Source organism: Sylvia atricapilla, chromosome 15, assembly GCF_009819655.1.
Source record: "Sylvia atricapilla isolate bSylAtr1 chromosome 15, bSylAtr1.pri, whole genome shotgun sequence".
Classification (NCBI taxonomy): Eukaryota; Metazoa; Chordata; class Aves; order Passeriformes; family Sylviidae; genus Sylvia; species Sylvia atricapilla.
Genome location: NC_089154.1, coordinates 7,760,442 through 7,780,988, shown reverse-complemented (window position 1 = coordinate 7,780,988; position 20,547 = coordinate 7,760,442). Strand labels below are relative to the sequence as shown.

At 57.6% G+C, this 20,547-nt stretch overlaps 1 protein-coding gene across 1 annotated transcript; it reads left to right on the top strand.

The window, feature by feature from the left end:
- Positions 1-912: 912 nt before the first annotated feature.
- Positions 913-11,470, top strand: HS3ST2 (heparan sulfate-glucosamine 3-sulfotransferase 2). The gene is made up of 2 exons (XM_066329983.1): positions 913-1,434; positions 10,195-11,470. The coding sequence occupies exons 1-2, from the start codon at positions 1,001-1,003 to the stop codon at positions 10,811-10,813; spliced, it is 1,053 nt and encodes a 350-aa protein (XP_066186080.1). The 5' UTR covers positions 913-1,000; the 3' UTR covers positions 10,814-11,470.
- The last annotated feature ends 9,077 nt before the right edge of the window (positions 11,471-20,547 follow it).

The window sequence follows — 20,547 nt, the reverse complement described above, 5'->3', positions numbered from 1 at the left end:
CTCAGCAGGAGCAGCCAAGCGGAAGCCTGGGATGCCGGGGCGCAAGAGGAAAGAAAAGGGGAGCAGGGGATGGGGATGGAGCCGTCCGCATTCAAATTCTCCCACAGCCGGTGGGCTTCCCGGGTCAGCCTGCGTGTGGGGCATTAGACCCGGGACAGGCGGGGCTGAGCAGCCCCAGCCCGGCGGTGAAATTCAATTCATGCGTCACTTTAAAGCTTTTCCCTCCTACTTACCGGCGGCACCGCGGCGGGCGATGGCTGCTCCTCCTGCCCTTGCCGAGGACAGAAGCGACTGCTACCGTGGGGCGGTCCCGCCGCGCTCCCCTCGGGGCCTGATGGTTCGGGCAGCGCGGCTGTGGCACCGGGCTGGGGCATCCCGGGGACCAGCCGTGACCCCCGCAGCCCCGAGCCCCGGCCGCCGCTCCCGGGCAAGGGCTGCTCACACCGTTCCGCTGCCGGTCCCCGCTCCGGGGCGGAGGTTGCGCGGCTGCGGGGACGGAGGCGGGTGTCCCCGGCTGCACACCGCTGCTTCGAGCGGTTCGGTGCGGGATGTGAGGGCACAGCGGGGCAGGGCCGGCCAGGACAGCGAGACCGGGGACGGGACGATGGCACCGGCACCGGGGCCGGGCAGGGAGCGCCCCGGGCCGGTCCCGGGAGGAAGGGCTGTGCGCGGCGGTACCCCCGGCCCGGCCCGGGGGAGGCACCGGCCGCCGAGCGGCCGCGGGGGCTCCGGGAGGCGCTGACGTCAGGCGGCCCCTTAAATAGCGACGCGGCCGCCGCTGCCCCGGCACTTCCCGCGGAGGCAGCGCGGAGCCGCCGCCGCCCGATGGCGGGGATGGCCGCGGCGGGGCGGCGGGCTCAGGGGGGCCGGGGCGGGCGCTGCCCCCTCGGGCGGCCCGGCCGCGCCGCCGCGTAGCCGCGGGAGATGCCGGAGCGGCCGCGCCGGGGCCGGGGCGCCGGGCCGGGGCCCGCCGTGCCCGGCGGCGCGGCCCCATGGAGCCATGGCGCGTAGGGCGCCGAGCGGGTGGGCCCCGGCCGTGGCTCCGGCTCCGTCCCGGCGGCTGGCAGGGAGGGTCCTCGTCCTCTTCACGCTGTCGCTGTCCTGCTCGTACCTGTGCTACAGCCTCCTGTGCTGCTGCGGCGGCCCCGCCGCGCCCCGCGCCCGCTGCCCGCCCGCCCGCGCCGCCGCCGCCAAGAAACTTCTGCAGCAGTCGCGGCCGTGCGGGCGGCCGCCCCCAGCCCCGCCGGCCGGCAGCGCCCCGGGCCCGGCCCGCCCGGGCACCAAGCGCCTGCCGCGGGCCATCGTGGTGGGCGTCAAGAAGGGCGGCACCCGCGCCGTGCTGGAGTTCATCCGGGTGCACCCCGAGGTGCGCGCCCTGGGCACCGAGCCCCACTTCTTCGACAGGAACTACCACCGCGGGCTGGAGTGGTACAGGTGAGGGCGGGGGGCTGCGGGACCGGCCCCCGCCCGCCCCGGGCACCCCTCGTCCCCGGCCGCGGCCATCCCCCGTCCCGAACATCCCTCCGCACCGCGGGCGCTCGGCGCCCCGCTCGCTGCCCGCCTGCGGCCCCTCTCCTCACCCGGCGCTCTGGTTCTCGGTGCGGACTCGGGTCCGCGTTCCTCGGTCCATCGATGGAGCCGGCGGGGCGGGAGCGGCCGGAGCGGTCCCGGTGGACGGCGGAGGCTGTCGCCCGGCCGCACTCAGGGAGTTTTCTTTAATCTCCTCTTGCTGTAGCCGAGCGGGTCGCGGCTCGGTCCTGCCCGTTCGCCGGGGGTCTCGGCTGTAGCCCCGCGAGCCCCGGCCCTGCCGGGAGGCACCCAGGAGCCGGGACGATGCCAGGGCATCCATTCCATCCCATTTGAGGAAACATTTGCCTGGGTGAACGTTTCTCCAAAACGCGTGTCTGCGTACGGGACGCACGGCTGTCCTACCGCACCCCTGCCCGGTGCATCTCGGCACGTTTCTGCTGCCAGGTTTGATCGCTGGCTCCTGAGAGGAACACTCCTTGTTCTCTACCATCCCGTCTCTCTGAGCTCGAGTAACTGTGGATCTGTATGGAATCTCTAATAATTTGCAGAGGTCAGAGTGTGTCTCTAGCAGGAGATGGTGGGACTTTAATTTCCGTCAGGGCTTTTGTGAGGTGCTGTGGGCGCTCTGGGAGAGGCAGCAAGTGCTGCTGTTAAGCAGGTCACAGCGCCCATGGGCTCGGTGGTGCTGCCAGCCGTTCACCCAGCGGGTGTTTGCTGTGGAGTGCTGGGTGCGTCCAGGCAAGGCCATGGGGCTCCTGCTGGGCATCAGCTTTGGGATGCAGAGGGAAGCTTGGCCTGGCCCTGGCTGCCTGTAGCTCACAGCAGGGGAAAGAACTGTCAGTGCCAGTGTGTCGGAGCATGGTGGTGGGTGGGGGAGGCAGCCTGTGGCAGCACCAAGCTCCCTTGCCCTCCATCTTGACAGCGGCACCTGGCAGAGATGTCCCCAGTTCCAAAGCAGGTCAGTGCTCGGTGACAGGCAGGTGGGAAGTCAGTGTGACATAGTGCCCACTCCCAGCTCTGCTCGGGTCCTGGTAACTGGGGTTAGTGCCTTGAGGGGCAGCTCAAGCACTGCACGGAGAGAATGGTCGGTAGCGCTGCTGCCCTGTGTCCTGCTGGGGCCACAGCGGATGCTGCAGCCAGGAGTGTTCGGGTCCTTTGGTGCCAATACTAGTGGCAGGTGACGGGAGAGTCAAGACAGGCACAGGTGAAGCTCACTGAAGCTATTTCCCTCTCCTGAAGCTGTCCTGCAGCATGCCCCGTTCTTCCTACTCTTCAGAGAGTGGCTGCAGCAATATCCTTCACCTGCTTTTGCCTCTTGGCAGATCTGTGTCATTCCCACACCCTCCCCCCAACATCAGGCACTATCAGCCATCCTGCATCCCCTAAAAGCCAGCATCTGTGAGCATCCCTGCAGCACAGGCATGTGAGGACAGTGCTTTCTCTGAAAGACTGGGCACCCAGAGTGTCAGCATGGGTGATGGAGCAGAATGTGGGTCCTGGCTGAGCCCCTTGCTCAGAGGGGAGCTGCATGGGCTCAACACCTAGCTGGGAAGCAACCCCCCCAAATCCTGAGCTGGGATCCTTCCCTGTATCCTTGTGTCTGCAACTGATCTGGGCTGTTTGCTTCCCCTGCGTGCTGTCAGTGTGGGAATGCGGGGCTGGGAGCCTCATGGGCAGTGCAGGACTGAGCCTGTGACACTACTCCTTTACAAAGTTTGGGACACAGAGCCTGCCCTGAATGGACAGACCCTCCTGGGGCATGCAGGAGCACCTGTGGACACCAGGAGTGGTGCTGATGCAGGAGACAGGAGCTGTGTCCTCTCCACTCCCGCTGTGGCACTGAGGGGCTGCAGCAGATCGCAGCTGAGCAAACAACCTCCCATCCCGGGGCACTGTTCAGTCGGGGATTCTCCGTGTGAAGGGACTTGTCTGTGACCAGGAGGGATGCAGGCTGGGCAGGGTGGCTGTGAGCAGCAATAGGGAGCATGGCCAGGTGAGCAGCACACTGCCCCGGGCTGGCTCTGCCCAGATCGATGGAGAGATCATGCCGGAGCAGCGGAGCCTCCAAATTAGTTCAGCTAAAACAATTAAATGACACTTCCTTGGTTTTATTACCTTTTTTTTTTTTTTTAAACTGACGAATGTGCCAAAACTTAAGCACAGAGGCTGCTGAAGTATAAAACGTGGAATTGATTTTCCTCCTTGCAACTGGAGCAATTAAGTGTGGAGCGGGTCTAACCCACAGCAGGATAAGCTCCTGTCACTCTGCCAAGAGCCTGAGAGCAGGAGAGCAGGGTCCTGCCAGTGGCCATGGCCCAGGAAGGATGGAGTGGAGGCTGGGGGCAGCAGATGTGGGGGCTGTGAGGGATTGTCTGCCAGGACCTGTGCCTGGCCTGGCTGGAGCTGTCTTCCAGCTTCCAGCTGGGGAGAGCAGGTGCCGTGCTTGTGGAGGGCTGTGGTGGAGGGTGGTGTCTGCGGGCTGCCCGGAGCACAGACCCCTTGGACAGACAAAGCTAAAGGCATTCCCTCATGTGAGTGGAGGCTGCTGAGTGCCAAGTCATCTGTGTCTTTCCCTTGTGCTCCAGTGGGAGCCCAGGAGGAGAGACCAAGCTGGTCTTTGGTGCAGTTGTAAGTAGCGTGAGAACTGAGCCCCTCTGATGCTCCAGGAACCCTTTTCTCACGTTTTCCCCTGCCCTGGCATTTGTCTGACGCAGAGCTAGCGGGAGGGACACCTCCTGATCTGCCTGTCCTTGCCTCTCCAAATGTCATGCTTGTTCACAGCTGCTCTCAGGGTGCCTCCTGCCTTAGCTGCTGCCGTGGCCGGAGCAGCCCCAGCTCTCCCCCTGTGCAGGGGATGAAGGCTGGGCAGAGCCAGAGCCCTGAGCTCCCCCCGTGTGGGACCTGCCCACTCTCTGCCTCAGACCCAGAGCCCCCGTGCTGCTCCAGTTCCCATCAGTCTCTAATCCACCTCATTAGCTACAGATACACTACAGGAAAGATATTTTTAGCAAGGTCTGTTTTAAGACAACTGAAACCAAACAGCAGCTACTGGGGAATATCGATTCATTACCAATCCTGCACTAAATGTTCAATATTGAGCTTTTTCCTGCTGCAAGTAGTGTGGGCCAATAACCTTCAATATTTTCCAGAACACAGGGAAGATGGTGTGATTTAAATTGCTGTTAACTTTGAGTAGTGGCTCTAATCGCAGCATCTCGAGGTGCAGTTTTCCTCCTTAGGATTCCTGTGATCCCAGCAGGTGCTCCAGGGTTATTTTCACGGAGAGGGGCTTTTCCTTGTGGCTGCAGCCTGACTCCCACCCATCCTGCTGGCTGCCACAGCTGAGCCCGGAGGCGGTGCTGGCACAGGGCACAGCCCGTCTGGTTCTGCCCGGACCCACCTGCCTGAATCCCCTGATCCCAGGGATGGCGCTTGGGCTGAGCTTGGCTCCCCCAGGAACTGCTGCTGTGACAGGTCCCTGGAGCACGGGCACTGCTGGAGTCCTGTCCCTCATCCCTGCCTTGCCCCCGGGTTTGGGGTGCTGCAGCAGCACAGGGAAGGAGCACTGTGGTGCCCTGGGTGGCAGCCCTGCCAACGGGGGCACGGCAGTGTCCCCGCGGCCCCGGGGCTGTGGGAGGGCAGGAAAGGAGCCGGCAGAGCTGCTGCAGACGCTAATTGCTCCCGGCTAATGGCCGGGCTGGCGCGCTCACAAATGGGAGCCCATTAGGCTTTGCCCTGCGACATGTTTGTGGGCTTTACTGACAGCGCATTTGGGTAAAGTTAATTAGTGAGAAGAGAGGAAGGCAGCAGCTTCAAGGATGCTTTGAAATTTCTCCTTGGTTTCGGAGAGTGCCCCGGCTCTGGGGAATGGGCACGGTACCCGTGGCAGACTGTGCATGAGGCAGTGCCCAGGCAATGTTCCCTGATCACTGCCATGCCCGTGCTGCCCATGGACAGCGGTGCTGCTGTCCTGCCCCCGGGCTGGGACAGGTGCTGCCGAGACCCTCCGTCAGGCCAGGAGAACTTCCCTCTCTGAGGAGCTGGGAAAGGCATTGCAGATGAGCCCATGTGCGGTGCCTCGGCATTAAAGATGTGTATTCTAGCTCTGTTCCTTCATTTGGTTTGTAAGCGCTGCAGTTTGTTCACACCTCTGCTTTGGAGGCACCAATTTCACTGGTGACCTGGCACCCCATGGGCTTGGCTGCCCTGTGAGGCTGGTGAGAAAAGGACACCAGGCCCTGGTGACCCTGGGTGCCCACAGTGTGTGCCCAGAGCTGGGGCCAGAGCTGGCCCACGGGGCCTCTGAGTGCCGGGGGGTGCCCAGGGGGTTGTGCCTGGCTGTACTGCCCGTCTGCCATGTGCACTCACCTGGCACAGGGGCTCACCAAGGGGCTCTGACACAGGCTGCTAATGTGGGAATTGCTGCAGCAGCTGGGGCACAAGCAGTGGTTCTGAAAACGAGCATTCAGTTCTGAAGTTTCACCTGTGGAAGGAGTTGCCTTGGAAATGGGAAAGGGGGAGAGTCCAGCCTGTGTCTATCAGCAGAGAACAGTGCTCAGCAGGGCTGAGAGCTGGGCTCTGTGCAAGCTGTGCAGGAAGCCCCTGTGTCCTGCTCCTTCCCAGCTCCACTGCCCTCAGAGCTGACCTTGGCCTTGGCCTTTGCCAGACCCTCCATCAGTGCTGAGCGGTCATTAAGGGAAGTGAGAGTTACACATAGGTGTGTGTCAGTGAAGGGCAATGGCAGTGTGCCCTTTGGAAAAGAATCTCTTGATTTAAAGGACACTGCAAATCTCTGGAGCATTTAAATGATTAAAAATGAATCAGCAACAAAGTTAATTACTGTGTTCGCTCTGCTTTTATGCATGGAAATGTCCCTCATTAGCTGTCTGCAAGCACTGGTGTAAATTCTTTGAACATAAACATTTATTAAAGGGAGCTGCTCCATCATTAAATCCTGGCTGCTGTAGTGTGGGGTGGTGGCAGTGGGGGCTCAGCCAGCTGCTGCCAGAGCCATGGGCCCTTTTGGGTGATGTTTGTAGCTGTGGACATGGTGCTGTCTCTGCAGGCTGGGGATGCAGCCAGTCTGTCCTGCTTTGCATGGCAGTGTCCCACTTTGGGCCAGCTGGTCCCAGCCCTCGGTACTGCCAGGTGTCAGTGAGGGCTGCAGAGCTGCTGGGGGTCCCCTCTGTCCCCTCAGCCCCTCACAGTCCTTGGCAGGGTGGTGCAGCCCTCAGCCAGGGCATCGCTGCATCCTCCAGCACCTGTGATACCTCTCACCCAGAGCTTTTTATTTTCATCACATCTCAGTTTATTAGTTTTGCTTAAACTTCCTGAAGCTACCGAAAGCGGCTTTCGAAAGTGCTGGAGCTTTCATCCAGCACTGCCATCCACTGTCCTGCTGAGCAGAGGAGGCAGGCAGGAGCTGATGGTGCTGTCAGCTGGGTGTGCACCCGTGGCACGGCACAGTCCTGCTGGGAACAGGGCTGACTCTGCTTCCCGTGCTCATGTCCCCGCACATCAAGCTGGAGACACGCTCACAGCCCACCCCTCTCTGCTGGTGACATCAGCTGGGAGATGGGAAGCACAGAGCCCTCACCACAAGAGCTGGCACTTGGGATTTTTTTGCCAAATTAAACAGTTTGTTTTTGTGCCGCTGAGCAGATGGAGCCCAGGATCGCACACGCCAAGCTCTGCACACAGCGGGCTGCAGCCGGCAGGGACTGACCCAGAGGGCCGGGGCTGTGATGGGATTATCAGTGGGCACTGCCCTCCCCACTCTTATCTGCAATATCTCAATTGTTTGATGAGATTTTGTACAAATTCCTCCCTGGGAGAGTGTTTCACGCATGTTTGACATCAAAGCAGCGCAGCCAGTGAAGGAGCGCATGTTTCTTTAATGTGGGAGTGTTGTAGGGGCCGCAGGGTGCCCAAAGGCAGATTAGAACAAAATTAATAATTCAGGGCTCAGGAAGGTGCGGGTGAGGAGTTAACCCCTTCAGGGGGAGGCGCTGCCTTCATGCTGCCACAGCCAGGTCAGGGTCGGCGTTGCTGCTGCCCAGCACCTCTGGGGTGATGGGCTTGTAGGGTCTGTGCTGGCTCCCAGGGACTGCAGGGCACAGCAGGGAACAGCCACTGCCCTGGGCTGTACCCACACATGTCCCCATGTCACTGGCACGGGCAAATGCAATCTCTAAATCTGGGTGAGGGGAGTGTTAATGCCCATGTCAAATGGCACTAAAGGGCTTTAAGGACTGGGCAACTCTAGTGAAAGTAATCTCTAATTCAGGAGGAATTAATGCTGTCCCTGCAGCCAGAGCAATGTGCTGAGCGAGAGTCCCAGCCATCCTCCCCCTGCCAGTGTCACTCGTACATCACTGTCCCCATGCTGGCAGCAGCTGGCTCAGCACATGCCAGCACCCAGTGCCAAGGCCAGCTGGGGACATCAGTAGAGTCACAGGACATATCCATGGGGCAGCAGGAGCAGCTCCTGTTTGAGCCTTGGCCACACATCTGTGGCCAGCACCAAAAACCTTCACACCTACACATGCCAGCCTGGGCCTTAAAGCTGTGTGACATGCTATTTGTATGCAAATAACCCTGTGAATGCAAAAGTCCAAAAATATTATTTTAAAGTCTGGTGTAATTAAGTTTGCCATGCATTTCTCTGCTCCTGCAGCTCTGGGGATCCTGCCGTTAGTGGGAAAATGAATGCCTGGATGACATCTCTCCCCCTTGCACGGCTTCACTGGTGATTTATTTATCTGCCCGTGCTGTGTTTTGTTGTCTCAGCAGTCTCTGTTGCTCAGAAGCAGCAAACACTGGGAGTCCATTTAAAGAAAAAAAAACAACTCTTGTCTCATTTCAGTAATTTACTATGCAGAGGTTTTGTGTTTTACATAATGGATTAGAACCTGTAATTTCATATTTTGGATGCATGGACCTAATAACTCACGTAATGAAAGTCTAACAGGCTTGAGGATGAGCCATTAATGAAACAGCAGTTTTATGATTCTCCACAATATATTGTAATAGTGAATCACTTACAGAGCTGTCCTGTGCTGATTTATGATGAAACTTGTTTGTGATGTGGAGATAGAGCCATGTGCCTGCACTGAATTAGCGCTTCCTGACAGTCATTAACCAATGGGAATCGTAATTGGGATTTATGGAGTTTGAAGCAGAGCAGTGGAGAAGGCCAATGAAGTGCTATCCATGCCCAGGTACCTCAGTGAACCAGCCCTTCCAATTTATGCTGACTAATTAGTTTGTTTTCTCTCTAATTAGGAAGGTGGTCAAGAGCACCTGAGGATGTGTGGAATGGTGCCTTCAGCATGTGCCACCACTCCCTGCCGTGTCCTGGGTCTTCCATCTCTGTCCTCTGTCACACAGGGTGTTGTGGGCTGCTGTTGGATTCTCCTCCTGGTGTTTCATCAGCCCAAAGCTGCTGCCCATGGGCTGTGCTTTTGGGGAGCTGGAGGCACCAGGCCCTGGTCACTGCACTGACCCAGCCTCGGGAGCCCTGGTGTTGTGGCACAGCTGTGGCCCTGACAGCTGTGCTGGGTTTGTGGCATGGATAACTCAGTGCCTGGTGCTCTCCAGTGGGATGGCTGCAGACAGGGATGCTGTTGGGAATGGCTGCATACAGGGATGGTGTGTTTGCTTTCCCTGCCTGCTGCTGGTCTGACAGTCGCTGGGGCACCCAGGGCCCCAAGGCTGGTGGAGCGACTGTGGTGCCAGCACCAGGTCCCTGTGCAGGGGTGAGCACCCTGCAGGGCCCAGCCAGGCAGAAAGTGCCTGGGATGTGCCTTCTGGGGGTCCCCAGGGAGCTCCACTGGCGGAATTCGGGTTGTGTCTTCTCATACTGCAGCAGCTGCTGGTGCCACAGGGCGCTGCTGGGGTGTGGGTACAGCAGAAGAGTGCTGGCCTCATCCTGGCTGCCAGAACTCCACTCCAGCCAGTCATTCCCTGCCTGCTCCCCACCTGCTCCAGTCAGGGGACCTCCAGGGCCATGAATCTGACTGCAGTGGATTTGATAGTTTACTCTAGTAATACAAGACCAATTTATAAATCTTTCCATCCCATTAGTTTTTATTTGATTTGGATGTTCAGATGTCAAAGTAAATGATTTAATTAGTGCTAAGCTGCGCTGCAGGGATGCTGCATTTCCCCCAGTGTGGTGCTCCTTGCCTGGCCTGAAGCCCAGCTCCCAGTGCCAGAAACAGATGGGTGTACCCAGGAGCCCATTTGGAGCTCTTGGGCCTGGCCAGGTCCTGGTGGAGTGGGCAATACCCTGGTGGGCACAAGCCCCACATTCCTGTGCAGCCCCTTGCCCCAGCTCCTCCTGGGGCCTGTCCATTGCTCCCCAGGGCTCCTTGTGGTGGTGGTGTGGCACAGCCATCACACTCCTGCATCCTGGCACTGGACACACACTTGCTGCTGTGTGTGGGGGCTGCCAGTGCCCTCATCCTCTGCCCAGGCTGTCCCCTGGGACTGGGATGGACCTGGAAGTCATCCATGGCCATGGTCCTCCACAGTGCTGCTGGAGGGGTCTGTGCCTGCTTTGTCCCTCGGGGAGGGGACATGTCACCAGCCCCACGGCACGGTCACCGCCTCCTGGTGCCTGTCCCTGCTCCTTCCTTACATTCCCTTCTGCTTTGCTTGCAGGAGCCTGATGCCACGAACACTTGACAGCCAGATCACGGTGGAGAAGACCCCCAGCTACTTTGTCACCAAGGAGGCCCCGCGGCGCATCTTCAACATGTCCCGGGACACGAAGCTGATCGTGGTGGTGCGGAACCCTGTCACCAGAGCCATCTCGGACTACACCCAGACCCTCTCCAAAAAACCAGACATCCCCACCTTCGAGGGGCTGACCTTCCGCAACCGCAGCCTGGGGCTGGTGGACACCTCCTGGAATGCCATCCGCATCGGGATGTACGCCGTGCACCTGGAGAGCTGGCTCCAGTACTTCCCCCTCTCCCAGATCCACTTTGTCAGCGGCGAGAAGCTGATCACGGACCCAGCGGGGGAGATGGGCAAAGTCCAGGACTTCCTGGGCATCAAACGGGTTATCACAGACAAGCACTTCTACTTCAACAAGACGAAAGGCTTTCCGTGCCTGAAGAAGTCAGAGAGCAGCGGCTTGCCTCGCTGCCTTGGCAAGTCCAAGGGCAGGACTCATGTGCAGATAGACCCCGAGGTGATCGAGCAGCTTCGGGACTTTTATAGACCTTATAATATCAAATTCTATGAAACAGTCGGGCAGGACTTCAGGTGGGAGTGAGTGTCCGGGAGCAGAGCTGCAGTGACCTGAAGCTGCAGTCCTCTGTGAGGAGGGCCCAAGGGGCTGGAGCCAGGGCCCCCCTCAGCCCATCCTGCCCAGAATTGTGACCAGAGGCAGGCAAGGGCTTTCCCTGTCTCTCAGCAGTGCTCTGGAGTGAACTGAGATGAGGAAGACTCAGAGTTCTGCTGCAGCCACCAAGCTAAGGGATGAGTGTCCAGCAGCACTGCCTGTCCCAGCGGGTCAGCAGCGATGTGGCTTCCTCTGTGGGGTTCTTTTTGCTCTTAGCACCACATGGTCCCAGGCCCACGGTGATGGCCCCATCCTGCAGCCTGTGTTCAGGCTGCTCCAAAGCACATCCCTCTAGGTCCCAGAGCAGATGGGTGCTCCTGGACAGTGGCAGTGGGACTGTCCCTGCCAGGCCCCGTCCTGGGCAGGCAGAGCTGCAGCCACTCCACTTCGCCTTTGTCACTTGTGCGCCATGTGTACCCATGAGGACGGTGAGATGTATCTGCTTGACAAAGAAGTCTATGGAAAATGTTGTACTGATATTTTGTCCTGTGAATAAAGCACAGAATCCTGCTGTTACGGGTACTTTAGTGGCACTAGTTTCCTTGTTCAGCTTGTGATCCCTTCATGTAAATAAAGTGGCTTCCACCAGTCCGTATGCATGGGCTGTTCTTAGGACAGGGCTGGGCAGAGCTGGGGGGCCATGGGGAGCCCCCACACCGCAGGCAGGTGAGGGAATGGGCAGGGGCTCGGGCAGGACAGGGGGTCAGCCCAACACCACCGAGGGGACTGTGACACAGCCCTGCCTGGGGCTCCCCAGGCTCATCCTCTGGCTGGGGATGTCTCAAAATTATGCACTGTGGCCATGTGGGAATGCAACACCCCATGGACCAGTGTGCAAGGCCTGATTAGTAACCAGCGAGCTCTAATAGGAAAAAATTGGAGTTAATTAGTGAACCCCCACAGGAGCCCCATCTGCATCTCTGCCACTGCCAGGCACAGGGGAAGATACAGCAGTGAGGGACCCAGAGGCAGATTTGGGCAGGTGGAGGGAGAGATGGGAATGAATGGCCATTGACAGGAAAATGGGATATTTGCTTGTATGATTTTTCCTTTAAAGGAGAAAAACATTCACAGCGAGACTCACAAATTCCAGCCTTGCAGTAGAAAAGCCATTTCCAATCCACTCCAAGGAGGCAGAAGGTGCCAGGTTAGATTGATCCTCCTGACAATACTGTATTAGTGGGAAATTAGAGCTGGAGCCTGAGGAAACCGCTGCGATATCAAACAATTACTTTACATTTGTCCTTACAAATGGAGGGAGCAGAAATGTGCTTAAATCAAGTATTAGCTTTCCAAAGGGTGAGCAAATGAGGGCGCAGGCAGGGCTGCACTGAAAATGTAGAGCACATTAGGAGCTCTTAAAAATGGTTTAAAAAGCCCCAAGCAGGCAGTCTGCATTCCGAGGAGACAGGGCGGGGGATTGATGAGGATGGAAGGGTTTGGTGAGGACGTGGAGTGGTGCTGGTTGGTGACCTGATGCTGAGTAGAGGGGCTGACAGAGGGACCCCCCTGCTTGCCCAGCCTGGGTTGTCCCCACGCAGGGGACAGGGGACATGTTCTGCTCTCAGGGCTGTCACGCGACAGTTTCCTGCCACCCCTGGCCCAGCACAGCCCCAGCTGCCCCCAGAGCACGGCCACCACATTGTGTGCCCTGTTTTGATGGGTTCACTCAGGCCTGAACCCCAGAGAGCAGCTGTTTAATATTTATCAGCTCATAAATAGTTAAACACGATGAATGTGATTTAAGTGGTCCCTGATCCTACTCGTGCTGAAGAGCTCTTGACACAAGCTGGGCCAGGGGAATCCTTCACTGGCCCCTTCACATCTCTGGCACTGCGCTGCCCAGAAGAGCAGAGCAGCTGGGACATCCAGGGGAGTCACAGCATTGCTCCTGCCTCTCCTCCCAACACGGTCCCCTCCCCACTGGGACTGTCCCAGGACCTCCCAGTCAAGGATCTTATCTTTGACAGTGTCCCCATTACTCACCCTGCCTGTCTCCTGGTGAGGACACCCTGACCCAGGTGGGAGCTGCCCTTGGAGCACCACGACTCCAGTGTCTCCCCATGGTCACCAGACCAGCTCCTTAAATTCAGTCCTGGTATTTCCAGGTGCACAAGGGAGCATTGCTATCCCTCTGACCAAGGCAGGATCTCAAGCTCAAGCACTGTGAGCACCGAGAAAATTTGATTAACTTCTTATTAAGTTAATATGATTCAGTTTCAGTGCTGGCTCCATGTTTATGGGCAGCAGGCAGAGTCCTGGGAGTGGCTGTGGGGGACTCCCAGCTCTGTCCCCCCACTGCAATGCTCGGCAGCAAATAAATACAATCATTAACAGAAACCTCCAATCCCTCGGAGATGACGGATGCTCACGGGCAGCTGGGATTCAGATACATTCAAGTAGGTCAAGTTTCCTCCTATTTTTTCATCAGGCTGCAGCAAGGACAGGACTACGAGGCCAGTGCGGCTCAGGGCTCTGTCACCGCTGCCCTGTGCCCTTCATGGGTACAGCTGGATGTCACCTGCCCGGGCAGCACAGACACACAGGGCGGCTGTCCCTGGTGCCAGCTCTGCCGTGGTGCCCCTGGCGCTGCAGGTTCCCCTGCACAGCTCACCAACAGGCTCCCTTCTCCACGGAACCTGTCCCGGGAAAGTCACCCCCACGGAGCTCCCCGGGGCCAGCAGCGTCTGAGCCCTTCCCGTCGGCTCCCGGAGCGCACGGGAGCTGCCCGCGGGCACAAACCACAAACCCTGCAGAGGAGCGGCTGCCTGTGCCTGCGGCTGCCAGCCCGGCCCGGCTCCTCGGGGACGTGCCCTGCTCACCCGGGATTAACACACTCCCTCTGCTTTGAAAGTTTTCCACCTTCCTCTCCCAGCCCTGCCCAGCGTTCCTCCAGCGGATGCGCACAGCCGCGAGAGGACCTGATGGCATCGATGCTGCACTGAAGCCTCGGCATGGCTGCATAATTCATTACCTGGCAGCTAATTAGCCGGCCGGTCCAATTAGTGACTCATGTACAGCCAGGGCTGCGGGTGCCGGCAGCAGGGGACTGGCACAGCAGGCGGGCGGCTCAGGGGGCTGTCATCTGTCCGTGGGAGCTGTCACCTCTCCGTGGGAGCTGTCACCTTTCCGTGGGGGCTGTCACCTTTCCGTGGGGGCTGTCACCTCTCCGTGGGAGCTGTCACCTTTCCGTGGGAGCTGTCACCTTTCCGTGGGGGCTGTCACCTGCCCGTGGGGGCTGTCACCTGTCCGTGGGGGCTGGACCTGCCCGTGGGGGCTGTCACCTGCCCGTGGGGGCTGGACCTGCCTGTGTGGGTTGTCACCTGTCCGTGGGGGCTGTCACCTGCCCATGGGGGCTGGCACTTGCCCGTGGCCTTGGGAACAGATCCTGGGGCCCGTGGGGTGTCAGCTGCCCGGGGCCCTTCTGTCACCAGAGTGCGGTGGGTGTCGCAGCCCGGGGCGCTGCAGCAGTGGCCCTCAAAGGCGCTTTAGCCCTGGGGGAGCGCTGACCCCGCAGTGGCCCCGCGGGCTCCGGAGGGAAAGGGGAGCTGGTGGGGCTCACACCGTGCGATGATGCGGAGCCCGGCCAGCCCTGAGCCACGCCAGGTCAGCGCAGGTCCCCTCTTGTGAGGGAGTGTTTAAAGATTTCCAGGGACCTTAACACGCTCCTTGACGACATCCCCGCTCCCGCAGCTGGCTCCTGCAGCGGGCACGGCGTGAGGACAGCAAACCGGCTCCGGCACGCTCCAGTGGCTGGAGATAAGGACAGCTTAGGGATAAATATTTACCCAGCGACTGAATGGATTCAACTGAGTTCATTCCTATTAGAGAATCTGTTAGTAATTATCTGAAGACTCGTTATTACCTGGGGACCTGTAATCTCCCAGAGTAATGAGTTCAAGTGGCTCCTGTGGCATATCAAGCAGGAAAGGGAAGATGGAAGGGGCCGCTGCCATTGCACAAGGGCAGGGCAGGGCTCAAGGACAATGCAGCTGGCTCGGTTTTGGGCAGCTGGCACGGTGGCACCACGGCCATGGGGCACAAAGCTGCCACCTCCCTGCAGCGGCTCAGGGGCAAGCCCTGGGCACAGCTCAGGTCCAGGCAGAGCTCAGAGAGGCAAAAGCTGAGACTTGAATGGAGCTGCTGCAGCTCCAGCCAGGCGTGGCTGCCGCGATGTGCTTTGGGACATTGCCCCTGTGCCAAGCATAGGTGAGTCCCAGCTCCAGGGGCAGCCCCGGGGCTGGGCTCTGTGTCCCACAGAGATGGACTGTGGCTCGGCAGCATTGTCCCAGTCCAGAGGACTAATTCTGGATTTGTGTGCTTTAAATAAATTTATTTCTTTATTAAAAATACACTCATTTTGTTTTAAACACCCAAAGAGACCAATGCTCTCGGCCCCATCTCTGCCTGCCACAGAGCTGCCATGTGACAGTGCTGTGTTTAGTCACAGCACTGTTGTGAGACCAATCCGTTCATTTAGCTCTAATCTCTAAAACAAAGATAAAATTACGTGATTAAGATCTAATTAAAGCCTAACTACCAGCACCATGAATCACTTCAGCACAACTTTAATGGATGCCTTTCGAAGCCATCATGCATTTGGTTTCCTTCTGTGGCCAGTGATTTCCCTGCAGGGACTGGGTCTGCTCAGGCTGATGTTTGCTCTCACTGGCTCTGATTTGGCTGGGGACCACTAAAAATGTTTACATGTGAGCGAGGAGCTCTAAAACCCATTTCTAACCAGACAGAAAATTTCATTTGACAAGCTCATTCAGATGTGCTGTGTCTCTGCAGAACTGAGTGGAGCAGGGGGGCACCTCACCCACGCCAGCCCCAGCCCCAGCCAGGGACAATCACCTCAGCAGTGCCACATGCTTGGGGTGGCACACAGGGGGCTTGATGCCCCAGGGGCTCAGTGCCTGGCTGCCTGGTGGCCTGAGCTGCACTAAATGCCATTAGCTCTCCTTGAGGACAAAAAGCAAATTAAAGTCTTTCTCACAGCTCTTGGGCTCTCCACCCTGAGGCACAGCCCTATAATAATGTTGATGGAGAATATTGTCATTCCCTCTTTCTCAGCAAATCACTGCCTGTCGTTGTCCCAGCGCTGTCCCTGCCAGATCAACATAAGCATTTTAATACCCTCGATCCTGCACTTGCAGCTTGTCAAGGCAGAGACTCTGCCAAGGGCTGCCTCTACCAAAGGGCTGCTTCCCTTGAACCAGCAGCCCTGGCAAAACTGCAAGTCCAAATTATTAGTGCAACAGCCACCCTATTGCTAACAGCATCTTGTCCGGGGGAGCAGCTGAGGGATCACCTCACCTGCAGCCTCACAGCTCCACGGGATAGCCCAAGGGATTGTCCCACCTACAGCCCTGCAGGGCAGCTGGGGGCACCTGATGCCAGCAGAGCTGCTGGGGTGGTTTTTTCCCCTCAGACCAGCTAAGAAAGGTGTCAGCTGTCCCCAAGGCCCCTGCAGTGATTGTCACCATCCAGGGCAGGATGCTCTGCACCTGCCAGCTGAGGCAGAGGCTGCCACCCCACCCACAGCACTGCAAGCACAGCACTGGTGGGGGCACAGCCCCATCAGCACCAACAGCTCTGTGGATTCATCACAGCCACGGGGAAGTTCAGGGTGAAGACAGAGCAGCGTTTCCTTTGGGGTGAGCACATTGAAACAGCTGCTTCCCCGCTGCTCACCCATGTGGGAGAGATGGAAATGGGCGTTGTGGGAAACAAGACGAAGAAAACCTACTGCCCCATTTAGGTTTGTTCTCTGTCTGTCTTCAGCAGAAGGATGTGTAGTTTTCCTGACAGTGGCACATTAAGTGCACACACATCCTCTGGGGATGGAGGCTCTGCAACAGGTACCTGAGAGGCTCAATGGGAGGGAAGATTATCATCATTAATCACCAGTGGGAAACAAGGCACTTTCTCCAAACTGCAGCCCTGGATAATGGTGATTGTATACACACGAAGCAACACGTCAGGGGAATGATCCCTGGATGACTCAGCCAACCAGAGGAGATAAAGGAATTGAAATTCAGGAGTGCTGCTGGTTTATATCTTCAGAGGGATGAGCTTCCTGAACACACTCATTCCAACACAGCAGAGCTCAGAACTGGGTTGTTTCTGTTACGAGCTAGACAAACACACCTGCTTGGCTTTGGGAAATACAGAACAGCAGCAGGACAAGCCCAGGGGACAGGTGGGCTCATGGTGCCCAGGGCGCTGCCACAGGGGATCTTGATGCCAGTGTGCCAGGCCATGGGGGCTCACTCATGGCCGCTAAGAAGCTCTGGCTGCTACAGCTACTGCTAAAATTAACTTGGGCCAGCCTGCCTGCAAACACACAGCTGAGCTCAGAGTCCAGTGTCCCATCTGCTCAGGCTCTTTCTTGGCTGCAGAGCTGGGATGCAGAGTGTGTGTTCAATGAGCAATGTAGCACTGCAGTGACCAGTGCCAGTCCTGTTGGTTCCCCTGGCTGCAGGTGACTGGCTAGTTATGGGAAGCACAGCAGGTTTACACTTGGCCAGGCCAGGAAAAGACAGACTGGCATGAGATTGATGAGGGGAAAGGAAGGGAAGTGCATTGGCACTGGTGGTGTGGGGCAGAGGATGCTGCAGAACAGCACCACAGCCCTCCCTGCCAACTCCAACAGGCCGTGGCTCACCTCCACACCAGGACAGGGGCTGCCAGGGCAAACTTCAAACGGAGGAGAAAATGTTATTTCTCAGAGTTAATATTCCCATGCAGATCTTATTCTGCTCATTATTCTGGTCGTTACTTAAGCAGCAGCTGCTCGTCACTCGTGGTTCGGTGGTGAGAAGGGCTGAGTGCAAAAGGCTAATTTATTTTCTTTTAGTGCTTCTCATCCATGGCAGCCCCTGGCTGCTCCTCACCACTGGAAACCGGAGGCATTTCAGATATTTCTAATGTATGACAGCAACTGGGAAACAGAAATTACCCTCTCTGAAATAATTCCTGAGACAGATTTCTTTTGGCACTTTGCAATGGACACGCAGAGGAAACACGAGCTGCATGCACTAGTTTGCTTTTCCTGGGCAATTTATTAGCCCCCTCATCTGGTTAGACCTTGTTCCTCTCCTCAAACACACCTCATTGCAGGGATAGCAGCTGGAGGCACCTGGGAGTGCAGAGGAGACACGAGGGGTTCCTGCCCTCCGTGGCCTCAGTGTTCCAGCAGCCCCAGCACCTCCAGCACTGCCACTTTCTGCCATGTGGGGCTTTGCTGAGCCAAGCTCCAGCCTTAATGGTGCTCCTGAGACTTTGGGGGAGTGTGGTGGCCCCACAGCGAGGACCAGTGGGTCCCTGCCTGTGAGTCCTGCCCCAGAGCCCAGCCCTGCAGCAGGGCATTGGGTGCAGGGAGCAGATCCTCTCCTGCTCCAGCCATCCTATCAGCTGTTCCCTGGTGCCATCCATGGGGAGCTGGTGACACCGTGTCATGTGCTGAGTCCCCACTGAGATCCAGAGCAGGAGACAAATGATCTGCTCAGGATGCGTTGTCTTCGCTCCACCTGCTCAGCCCAAATGAAATTAAAATATTGACAGAAACAATTTCCAGAGGGAAATTGGAAACGTTAGTGGTGTTGCTGGAGCCAAGAGGTCCCTGCAGGCTGCCTGTCACCTTCCCAGGCAGCGTGGGACAGTAGCATCCTCCAGCCAGGCAGAACCAGTGGGTGCCCAGGCATGGGGCAGTGAGTGCTCTGGCCATGACATGCCACCTGCACCGTGGCATCTCCTGCCAGGGCACCAGAGATTCGGGGTTCTGCTGCTTTCGCCACACTCAGAATCATTTTCATGTAATAGTTTGAATAAAGCAAACTTGACATTTTGTGCACACACACGTTTTCCCCCGAGAGCCAGTGCTGTGGGAAGGGGAGTTCTTTCTCCCATGCCAGCCAGGTGATTCTCTGCCCTGGAGCAGCAGGAGCAGCACTCGTGTCTCTCCTCCACTCACACTGCCCAAGCACCAGGCTTTCCTGCCCCACGTTCCTCACACCTGCATGGGGACACAGCTCCCCAGGAAGACACTGCCATCATCACCCAGCTGCAGAACAAGACTTTCCCTCCCAGTTCCTCAGTCCTGCATTATAATCCATTTTCATCACTTATTCCCCAGGGCATTGTGGCACTGAGGGAGACACAGTCCCTTTCTGTGCCACCACCAAACTCAGAATCTCATCAAAGAACGAAATCAGGTCGGTTTGACGGGACCTACTTCTGCTCAACCACGCTGACAGGCATGAATTTATGTTCCCAGGCTCTAATTCTCCCATTAATTGAATTTTGCAGTGATTTTTCCACATGTTTGCCCAGGATTAATGTCAGGCTAATTGGATGCAGTTGTCCGAACCATCTCACTCACTCACTCTGCTGTCTCTTAGTATTCGTTCTCCTCCCACCCAACACGAGACTCCAGCTCCTCAGGATCAAGAGGGAAGCTCCAAGGGGAGCTGCTTCTGACCCTGGTTGAAACCTCTCTCTTAGGTCTTCTCTCTTAGGCTGTCCAGGACCCTGCAGCAGCACTGAGAGTGCCCCATGCCCAGCTCACCCCTCAGCCTGGCACAGCTCAGACCTGGCACAGTTCCCTTCATCCTCACCATCCTCTGCTCGGCGTGAGCAGGGCAGAAGGCAATGCTGCCAGAGCTAGATGGGGCAGGGAAGGAGGGGACACTCAGTGCCTGCAGCCACACTGACAGAGCATTCTCTGAAAATCCCCTGTGACCACAGGATCCCAGCCAGAGGCGTGTCCTGCACCACACACTGGGCATGGCTGCCTGCTTGGGGCCACCCCAGACTCTCCCATGTGGGACAGCCCTGGGGACAGTCATGTCCCCCACGGCCTCAAGGACAGACACATCCCCCGTGGCATAACTGGCACGTGGTGGCACAGCCCACCCTGCTGCTCTGCACACCACAGTCCTGGAGGGCTTGCAGAGCTGCTGCTTTCCTCGTGCTTTTTTATTTTTTTCTTTTTTTTTTTTTCTTTTTCCACTTGAAACCTTCTTTTTGAGCATTTAATTGATAATTTGCATCTTGCAGATTAATTTTTTAAAGACGTTTTTAATGAAGGTGCTTGGCTGCACACATACCTGTGTGTGCCACTTGTTCTGGTTCACACCATATAAACCACTGCTACTTGTGGAAAAGCTAATTAAAGATAATCACAAAAACTTCGTTAGTCCTAATTTATATAAGCTACAGAGAGAAATTTCCTAACCTTTGATGCTGACCATCACAGTCCATGAGACCTCTCTGCACACTTAGTTCAAAGGCAGGAGCACATCTCCAGCCCTGCACAAGCCAACTCCTGAGCTCTGCTCTCGGCCACGGAGGAGAGCTGGGAGATCTGGGGAGGTCTGGGCTGGCACATGCCACGTGCACGGCAAGGGGAGAGTGTCCTGCAACACAGGCACATGTGCATCGTGCTGTCAGCACGTCCTGCCTGCCCTGAGCATGCCCTGCCCGCCCTGCACGAGAGCACATCCTGAAGTGCACAGGACCTGACCCTGCCCTGGCATCCCTTGGCCCAAGAGGTGTCACCTCTGTCACCCCCTCTTGACACAAGGCTTTGCCCCCGGCCCCAACCCAACTGTCCAGCAGCAAGAGCAGCACTGCTGAGGAGAGAAAAGACCAAAAAAGTT

Excerpts from the sequence above, each read along its gene's own strand:
- HS3ST2 (XM_066329983.1), top strand. The coding sequence starts at position 1,001 with ATGGCGCGTAGGGCGCCGAGCGGGTGGGCCCCGGCCGTGGCTCCGGCT. Across the intron at positions 1,435-10,194 it reads CGCGGGCTGGAGTGGTACAG|GAGCCTGATGCCACGAACAC; the intron begins GTGAGGGCGGGG and ends CTTTGCTTGCAG.